The sequence below is a fragment of the Babylonia areolata genome, chromosome 32 (genome assembly GCF_041734735.1).
Source record: "Babylonia areolata isolate BAREFJ2019XMU chromosome 32, ASM4173473v1, whole genome shotgun sequence".
NCBI lineage: Eukaryota > Metazoa > Mollusca > Gastropoda > Neogastropoda > Buccinidae > Babylonia > Babylonia areolata.
Window position 1 is genome coordinate 14183915 of NC_134907.1, and position 10000 is coordinate 14193914.

General features: G+C 46.2%; 1 protein-coding gene across 1 annotated transcript in view; it reads right to left on the reverse strand.

Annotated features, from left to right (window-relative positions):
• The window catches only part of LOC143276439 (neuropeptide S receptor-like), a 137154-nt gene that overhangs the window by 105674 nt on the left and 21480 nt on the right, over positions 1-10000 (reverse strand). The window contains exons 2-3 of the mRNA XM_076580930.1: positions 7183-7467; positions 2162-2293 (exon numbers count right to left, since the gene is read on the reverse strand). Coding sequence (XP_076437045.1) covers positions 2162-2293; positions 7183-7467 — 417 coding nt within the window. The remainder of the gene's footprint in view (positions 1-2161; positions 2294-7182; positions 7468-10000) is intronic.

The following is a 10000-nucleotide window of genomic DNA, read 5'->3' on the forward strand; positions in this document are numbered from 1 at the left end:
TCACACACACTCTCTCTTCCTCCTCCCCCCCCCCCCTCTCTCTCATGCACCCCCCCCCCCCCCCCCCACCCGCTCTCTCTCTCTCTCTCTCAAAGATATGACGGGACATAGGACAGGAGTAGACGGTTATATCAATTCCAACATTTCCTACTTTAGTATATCTTCCCATTCCCTCTCTCCTTCCATGTAATGGTCTTCTTCTTTTTTCTCCTCCTCCTTCTTCTTCTTCTTTTACTTCTTCTTCACTTTCTCCTTCTTCTTCTTTTTCTTCTTCTTCTTCGTTCGTAGGCTGCATCTCCCACGTTCACTGGTATGTACACGAATGGGCTGTTACGTGTATGACCGTTTTTACCCCGCCACCTAGGGGTGTGCATATCGGGTGTGTTCTTGTTTCCATAACTCACCCGAACCCTGACATGGATTGCAGAATCTTTAACGTGCGGTATTCTATCTACTGCTTGCGTATACACACGAAGAGGGTTCAGGCACAAGCAGGTCTGCACATAATCATGTTGACCTGGGAGATCGGAAAAAAAAATGTCCACCCTTTATCCACCAGGCGTCGTTACTGAGATTCGAACCCGAGACCCTCAGATTGAAAGTCCAACGCTTCTAACCATTCGGCTATTGTGGATTCAGTGCACTTCTGTCAGTTTGGGATTGACATGTGTTTGACTATCTGTTTGTCTTTTTTTTCTTTTTTTCTTTTTTTATCCATTTTCCCTGTCGTTCCCATGACACACTCCATCCCACGTTAACGTTAACGTTCGTGAACTGACGTTTATGAGCAAAAACAAACAATAGAAACAGAGACAGACTTCCGGAGAGAGAGAGAGAGAGAGAGAGAGAGAGGGAGAGAGAGAGTAAGAGAGAGAGAGAGCTTGTGTGTGTGAAAGAGAGAGAGGAAGAGAGAAAGACAGAGAGAGAGAGAGGAGGGGGGTGAGGGAGAGAGAGTTTGTGTGTGTGTGAGAGAGAGAGAGAGGAAGAGAGAAAGATAGAGAGAGATAGAGAGTTTGTGTGTGTGTGAAAGAGAGAGAGAGGAAGAGAGAAAGATATATATATATATATATATAGAGAGAGAGAGAGAGAGAGAGGGAGAGAGAGAGTTTGTATGTGTGTGTGTGTGTGTGTGTGTGAAAGAGAGAGAGGAAGAAAGAAAGATAGAGAGAAAGAGAGAGAGAGAGACTGTGTGTGTGTGTGTGTGTGTGTGTGTGTGTGTGTGTGTGTGTGTGTGTGTGTGTGTGTGTGTGTGTGTGTGTGTGACACAGACAGACAAACAGAGAGAGCCAGAGACAGAGAGAGACACAGAGAAAGAGAGAAACAGAGAGAGAGAGAGAGGTGAGTGGTGTGGGGGGGATTGTGGGATGGGGGGGGGGGGCGGGGCGGGGAGAAGGTAGATATACAAACAGGGATAAAGGCAGAGTCATTAACAGAGACAGACAGACCGACATAACACACAGACAGACAGACAGACAGACAGACAAACAAGCAGAAGAATAAACAGAGACAGAGAACGAGACCTGACGAAAGAAAGATGAACAGATGCGGGATAGCAAAAAGAGAAAAGGGGTATTACCCAAGGCAGACAGACAGGCAGACAGACAGACAGACAGACAGAAACAAGACAATAGACTGAAGGATGTTTTAACCTGCGGAAAGCCGAATAGCTGTGGTTTGACACAGGGAAGGACATTACCAGAGACAAGCAGACATGAGACCGACGGATGTTTTACCTGCGGAAAGCTGAACAGTTGTGGTGTGATAAAGGGAAGGACATTACCAGGGACAAGCAGACATGAGACCGAGGGATGTTTTACCTGCGGAAAGCTGGATAGCTGTGGTTTGGTAAAGAGAAGCACATTACCATGGACAAGCAGACATGAGACCGAAGGATGTTTTACCTGCGGAAAGCTGAACAGTTGTGGTTTGGTAAAGAGAAGCACATTACCATGGACAAGCAGACATGAGACCGAAGGATGTTTTACCTGCGGAAAGATTAACACTTTCTGGGTGGCAAAGAAAAAAAAACATCACCAGAGACAGACAGAGCTTAAGGATACAGAGACGGACAAGAGACCGAGGGATGTTTTACCTGCAGAAAGATGAACAGTTGTGGTGTGATCAAGGGAAGGACATTACCAGAGACAGGCAGACATGAGACCGAGGGATGTTTTACCTGCAGAAAGATGAACAGTTGTGGGGTGGCAAAGATGAACGCCATTACCCAGGCAGTGGTCACCTTCATCCATATGCGCGGACGTCTGGCCAGCGTCTGTAGAGGTTTAACGATCACCTGTGAAAACACATGTTGTTCAATTATTGCGAGAAACGCGAAGAAAGTTATGTCTCTCTCTCCGTCCCTTCCAAGGCCCTTCCCCCCTCTCTCTCTTTGTGTTCTTCTTCTTCTTCTGCGTTCACTCGTACGCACACGAGTGGGCTTTTGCGTGTATGACCGTTTTTACCCCGCCATGTAGGCAGCCATACTCCGTTTTCGGGGGTGTGCATGCTGGGTATGTTCTTGTTTCCATAACCCACCGAACGCTGACATGGATTACAGGATCTTTAACGTGCGTATTTGATCTTCTGCTTGCATATGCACACGAAGGGGGTTCAGGGACTAGCAGGTCTGCACATATGTTGACCTGGGAGATCGTAAAAATCTCCACCCTTTACCCACCAGGCGCCGTCACCGTGATTCGAACCCGGGACCCTCAGATTGACAGTCCAATGCTTTAACCACTCGGCTATTGCGCCCGTCTCTCTTTGTGTTCAAGATGATAGGTGGAACCACATGCTTGTCAGCATTAAAAATCAATGACTGAAATGACTTTTATCAACACTGATTTGTATTACTGATCATCAAGATGTTCCCATTTCAGTCGTCATTTATTTTCATGTGAGCCTTGCAGTGAGGCCTAGTTCAGATTGCATCCTCTTTTTTTGTGTGTGCCTTTTGGATGAGTGGTTTGGTCTGATGAATTACGCCATAAGTGTTGCGTAATTATTTTCATTGTTATGACGACTTAGGAGGGTATGATAAACTTGTTTTTTGGTGGATGCCTATGTGTGTGTGTGTTGGAAAGTGCGGACGTTATTTTATTTTATCTTATGCATCAAACCAGTGAGTTTCCGGTCTGTTCATTGTCGTTTATCGGTATTGTCCTGTTTTAGCGACCAAAATTCAGAGACTTATTTCACAAGCAATTTGTGTGTGTGTGTGTGTGTGTGTGTGTGTGTGTGTGTGTGTGTGTGTGTGTGTGTGTGTGTGTGTGTGTGTGTGTGTGTGTGTGTGTGTGTGTGTGTGTGTGTGAAACGACATTACCATTAAATTTTGTGGATGTAGACCATTTCAGTGGTTTTCGACTCAATTTTGAACATTAGTTGACTCAATTCTGATGATGCGGATTCAGCCACTATAAACTAACGTGCCGCCATCTTGCACTTTCCGTCTTTTGGCCCTGCAAAACCATGAAAATGTAAACGAAAAACATGACGGCTTGAGACGACAAGTGTCGGTTCGGGTTCATGTCATGGGTCATTTCAATCACGTTGAAATGTGGTGCATATTTCTTGGTTTTAAGGGTTAGCTACACACAGCATGCCATTTCTAATATGCCTCGGTTAAAAATAGGCGCAATAATTTAGGACACTAAAACAAGACATTACTGATACTTTTATCTATTCATGTGTTTTGTTTTGTTTTGTTTTTGTTTTTGTTTTTTGTTGTTGTTGTTCTTTTTTAATCACAACAGATTTCTCTGTGTGAAATTCGGGCTGCTCTCCCCAGGGAAAGCGCTCGCTACACTACAGCGCCACCCTTTTTTTTTTTTTTTTTTTTTTTTTTTTTTCCTGCGTGTAGTTTTATTTGTTTTTTCCTATCGAAATGGATTTTTCTACATATTTTTACCAGGAACAACCGTTTTGTTGCCGTAGCTTCTTTTACGTGCGCTAAGTGCATGCTGCACACGGGACATCGGTTTATCGTCTCATCCGAATGACTAGTGTCCAGACCACCACTCAAGGTCTGGTGGAGGGGGAGAAAATATCGGCGGCTGAGCCGTGAATCGAAACAGCGCGCTCAGATCCTCTCGCTTCCTAGGCGGACGCGTTACCTCCAGGCCATCACTTCCTTCAAACAGCGAGTTGATGGCCTCGATGAATTAATGATCGTTTGTCTTTAAACTGCTGACTGACGACAAGGATCTGCATGATATCAGGCAGAAGCATTTCACAGCGAGCTCCGTGAGATGTGCCTTCGGATACTCTTTCCATTTCCGAAAGGAAATGAACACTTTTAACGATTTTCAGTATCACGTCGACTGATCGTGGAGTGAGTGATTTGGTCTTTTCAACATTTTTGTTTTTTGTTTTTTTTTGTTTTTGTCGTTATCTCAGTTTCTCTTTGACGGGGTTTTAAGAACTAATGGGTGATAAGCCATGAAATGGTTCGTTTACGTTGTTGGAGACCAGGAGCCAGTTGCATTGCTCGGACGGAAGAGCCTAGTATGGTCGTAAACCCGCTACTGACCAATGGCGTAGTTCGGCCAACGTAGGCATTTAGTCACGTGTAAGTGTCAAAAAGTTAGAACCAAGCAATGCAATTGGCACCAGGCGGTGAGCAACGTGGATTATTATTTTTTTGATGTGACTTGATCTGTCGATAATCTTTGCGTTTGACAGTTCCTGACTTCAGTGAGTTTAGTTTTGTGGGTATGTTTTGGTTCTATTCGTCTCGTCGGCTGTTTGTTCATCCTCTTTTTATTATTATTATTTTTTTTTTTTTTTTTTTTTAGTATTACTATTATTATTACTACTACCTTTTTCTATATTATAATTATTATTCATTTATTTATTTATTTATGTAAGCTTATCTATTATTTATTCCCCCGTTTGTTTGTTTTTTTTTTGGGGGGGGGTTGTTTTTTTTGTTTTTTTGTTGTTGTTGTTTTTTCTCAAGGCCTGACTAAGCGCGTTGGGTTACGCTGCTGGTCAGGCATCTGCTTGGCAGATGTGGTGTAGCGTATATGGTTTGTCCGAACGCAGTGACGCCTCCTTGAGCAACTGAAACTGAAACTGAAACTCACCGACGGGAAACAGCAATTAGTTATGCTGACATTGACAAGAAATGAAATAGGCGTCTGATCCAGGATCTATGATAACAAGAGTCAGAAAAAAAAAATGCAAGCGTCTCGAGAATGACAAGGTTAAAACCAAGGTCAGTCCCTCCCTCGCACAGAGGCAGTCAGAGTCATAACACGTCACAATGTCACACAAGGGCACGGAATCGCAGCGGAAATGTGACAAATCTCATGCATACCAAGGCCACAGTTTAGCGTCGGGGTCAATCCCGTGCATAAAGAGGTCAGGTCAGACGTCGTGTCAGGGTCGAGGTCAAAAGTGGGGGCGACATCTAGGAAGAGGGGGGCCGGCGCGCAGTTTGCACAAAGGGGAATTACGAATGCCCCCCCCCCCACACACACACACACACCTCCCACCCCCTGGGATGCGAAGGGGAGAGTATTCGTTGAGGTTTTTTTTCTGTTTTGAAACTGGATATAGAAGAGAGGAGAGGTTATCCTTCCTATTCGTGGCGAGTAATTGGCCCTGATCCGAATCGTGTCTGGCTCACGTCAGAGAGAGATAGAGAGTATGTGTGTGTGCGTGTGCGTGTGTGTGTGTGTGCGTTGGGGTGTAGGGGTGTGTGTATGTGTGGTGGTGGTGGGGGAGATGCTTTAGAGGTGAAGAGGTGCTGTCTGCTTTGAGGAACAAGGGGGTGTTGTGCTGACAGAGACGCTTTGACATTGTATTGCCATTACCTCTAAGGGTCTGTTGACAAGGGGGTGGCAAGGGTTAATCATTATATTACCATAAGTGCAAAGCAACAGACAGAGAGAGAGAGAGAGCGAAGAAGAGAGAGGGACAGAGAGAAAGAGGGCGGGGGAGGAGGGGGGGGGGGCGTCATAGAGATGAAGAGAAAGAGGGAGGAAGAGATAGTGAATGCCGAAGCCAGGGTGAAGATCTGCATACAGACACTGATCTTACACGGCACGGGACTCAAGAGTCCAGACCGCTCCCCCCTACCCCCCATCCCCCTCTTCCATTTTCCTTCCCCACAACATCCCATTCACCCCTCCCACATACACTGAATAACAACAACAACATACTACTACTGCTGCTGCTGCTGCTGCTGCTGCTACTACTACTACCTCTACCACTTCCACTTTACTACTACTAAAGAGAAGAAAGAGAAGAGTAACAGCAACAATAATGATAATCATACTACTGCTCCTGCTGCTGCTGCTACTGCTACTGCTGCTACTGCTACTTCTACTATGACGACGACACGACAACAACTACTACTACGACTGCTACTATTCATAATCATAATGAAAACCCTCACGTGGTACCTGTCCATACTCATGGCCGTAATTAAACACTGCTACTACTGCTGTTGCTGCTGCTGCTGCTACTACTACTACTACTGCTGCTGCTGTTGCTACTACTACTACTACTACTACTGCTGCTGCTGCTGCTGTTGCTACTATTACTACTGTTGTTGCTGCTGTTGCTGCTGCTGTTACTACTACTACTACTGCTACTGCTGCTGCTGCTGCTGTTGCTACTATTACTACTGTTGCTGCTGCTGTTGCTGCTGCTGTTGTTGCTGCTGTTGTTGCTGCTACTACTACTACTGCTGCTGCTGCTGCTGCTGCTGCTGCTGCTGCTGCTGCTACCACTACTACTACTACTACTACTGCTACTGCTGCTGCTGCTGCTGTTGCTACTATTACTACTGTTGCTGCTGCTGTTGCTGCTGCTGTTACTACTGCTGCTGCTGCTGTTGCTACTATTACTACTGTTGCTGCTGCTGTTGCTGCTGCTGCTACTACTACTACTACTGCTGCTGCTGCTGCTGCTGCTGTTGCTACTATTACTACTGTTGCTGCTGTTGTTGCTACTACTACTACTACTACTACTACTGTTGCTGCTGCTGTTGTTGCTAATTCTACTACTACTACTACTACTACTGCTGCTGCTGCTGCTACTGCTACTGCTGCTGCTGCTACTACTACTACTTCTACTGCTGCTGCTGCTGCTCCTCTTCCTCCTCCTCCCCCTCCTACTCCTCCTCCTCCTCCTCCTCCTCCTCCTCCTACTACTACTACTACTACTAGTACTCACCTGGTACCTGTCCATGCTCATGGCCGTGAGGAGGAAGGTGGCGGAAGCCAGGGTGACGATCTGCATGTAGACGCTGATCTTGCAGGCTGCGGGGCCCAGGGCCCAATCCCCGAAGGCCAGGAAGAGGATCTCGGTGGTGTTGGTGAAGACAGCCACGGCCAGGTCCCCGATGGCCAGGTTGACCAGGAAGACGTTGACCCGTTTTATCCGGCGGGACTTTTTGCAGGTGAGGGCCAGGATGAGCGCCAGGTTGCCCACGATGGTGCAGATCATGATAACGCTGACCTGTTGTTGGTGTGGTGGGGGGGGGGGGGGTGTTGGGAGGTGGGGGGGGGGGGGGGTTGTGGTTGGTTGGTTGGGGTGGGGATGGTTGGGGTGTGGGTGTTGTGGTGGTTGTGAGGGTAGGGGGTTGTTGGGAGGGGTGTGGTTGTGGGTTGGTGGTGATGGGAGTGGAGAGGGAAGTTTGGGGAGTGAGTGAAAGGGGGAGGGGTGTGGAGGGTGTTTGAAGTGAGAGTAGGGTGTTGGAAGCACCGTGGGGGGTGGGGGGGGGGGGGGGGGGCGGTGGGTGGTTTGGGAGGGGGTGGTGGGGGAGGCAGTCGATCGATTAGTAAATTGATTGACTAAATTATTAATCAACTAATCAATATATCCACCGGCCTGTAACCCATTCATTTGACCAATCAGCCAGCCATACAACAGTTCAAACAGATCAGTCTGTCAAACAGATAATCAATCAGTTTGTTAAAAGAAAAAAAAATGGCTTAAAATCAAAAGTACCTCAAGATGAAGATAAAAGCAACACACATACCAACACACACACTAACACAACACACACACACACACACACACACACACACACACACACACGCACACACACATACATACACACACGCACGTACACACACAACCCCACCCCTCTCAACGACCGCTACCCCCACCTCCTTACCCACACGACCCCCACCCTCCCAACTACCACAACACCCACACCCCAACCATCCCACCCCAACCAACCAACCAACCAACTAACCAACCACCCCCTTCCCCAGCCCCACCCCAACTTTTATCTTCATCTTGAGGTACTTTTAACTGACACAGTCCAATATCATCATCTTAGATGAACAGATTATGAACAAATAAAAGAACGAAGTACCTTGGATTTTAAGCCATCTTTTATCATTGTTTTAACCCGGTGTTCGGTTGTCTCTGTGTGTGTGTGTGTGTGTGTGTGTATGTGTGTGTGTGTGTGTCCGTGTGTCTGTGTGTCTGTGTGTCCGTGGTAAACTTTAACATTGACATTTTCTCTGCAACTACTTTGTCAGCTGACACCAAATTTGGCATAAAAACAGGAAAAATTAAGTTCTTTCCAGTCATCTAGTTTAAAACAATATTGCACCTCTGGGATGGGCACAAAATTTTTTTTTTTAAAAGAAGCCTAATTATATGCAAACTGCATTTACTGTTATATTTATATTTTTTGTATTCTCTAAACTTGGCACTTTGACCTCTTATTCTGACACAACAACAAGAGGAGTCATTATTATCATTTTTTGTTCAAACAGGAACTTCTTTTGCTAAGCATGGAATTTTTTTTTAATCTATTTTGCAAACGTTTTGGTGCAGATAGTAAAGAAGGGAAATTACTCTGTAATTAATGCTAGGGGACTTAATTTATCACAAGTGAGTCTTGAAAGCCTTGCCTCTCTTGTTTTTAACTTTGTTTTAAAGGGTCCAGCAGTCACCAATTTTTCATCAGTTCGTCAAAATATTGATCAGTAACAATCGTCCAACCACTAGTCAGTCAGCCAATATCACAATCAATCAATACATCGATCAGTCAATAACCATTCATTTGATCGATTGACCGGGCCGGTCATTTAACCGAACAATGGACAGACCCACCAGCCAATGACCAATCTGACCAATGAATCGGGCCGTCTGTCTCTCTGTCAGTCGGTCAGCCAATCGAATGAATCGTTCCATGGGTGCAGTCAAACGAAAAAGGGGGCAATGAATGGATGTATGACGGGCGCAATAGCCGAGTGGTAACAGCGCTGGACTTTCAACCTGAGGGTCCCGGGTTCGAATCTCGGTAACGGCGCCTGGTTGGTAAAGGGTGAAAAAATTTTTTCCGATCTCCCAGGTCAACATATGTGCAGACCTGCTCAGTGCATGAACCCCCTTCGTGTGCATACGCAAGCAAAAGATGAATTAATAATCAATGTCAACGTTCGGTGGGTTATGGAAACAAGAATATACCCAGCATGCACCCCCCCCCCCCTCCCCTCACCCCGAAACGGAGTATGGCTACCTACATGGCAGGGTAAAAACGGTCATATGTAAAAGCCCACTCGTGTTCATACGAGTGAACGTGGGAGTTGCAGCCCAGGAACGAAGAAGAAAAGAAGAAGAATGGATATATCGATCAACTATTCAAAGAGAATCAGACAATGGGTAAGGGAGGATGATGATGAGGAGGAGGAGGAGGAGGAGGAGGATATGGGTAATCACAGAGTGCGTGTCCTCTGTCAGAGTTGATAAGCATGCCATTCAGTGGGTCTCCAAGGGAAATGTCAAACACGCACGCACGCATGCATGTTCGCACGCACTCACTCATGCACTTACACACACGCAAGCACACACACACTAACACTCACACTCACACACACACACACACACACACACACACACACACACACACACTCACACTCACACATATACACAGACACACACACACACACACACACACACACACACACACATACACACACACACACGCCATCGATGTATTTCAGTGCATGCGTATTAGATGACCGTTTAT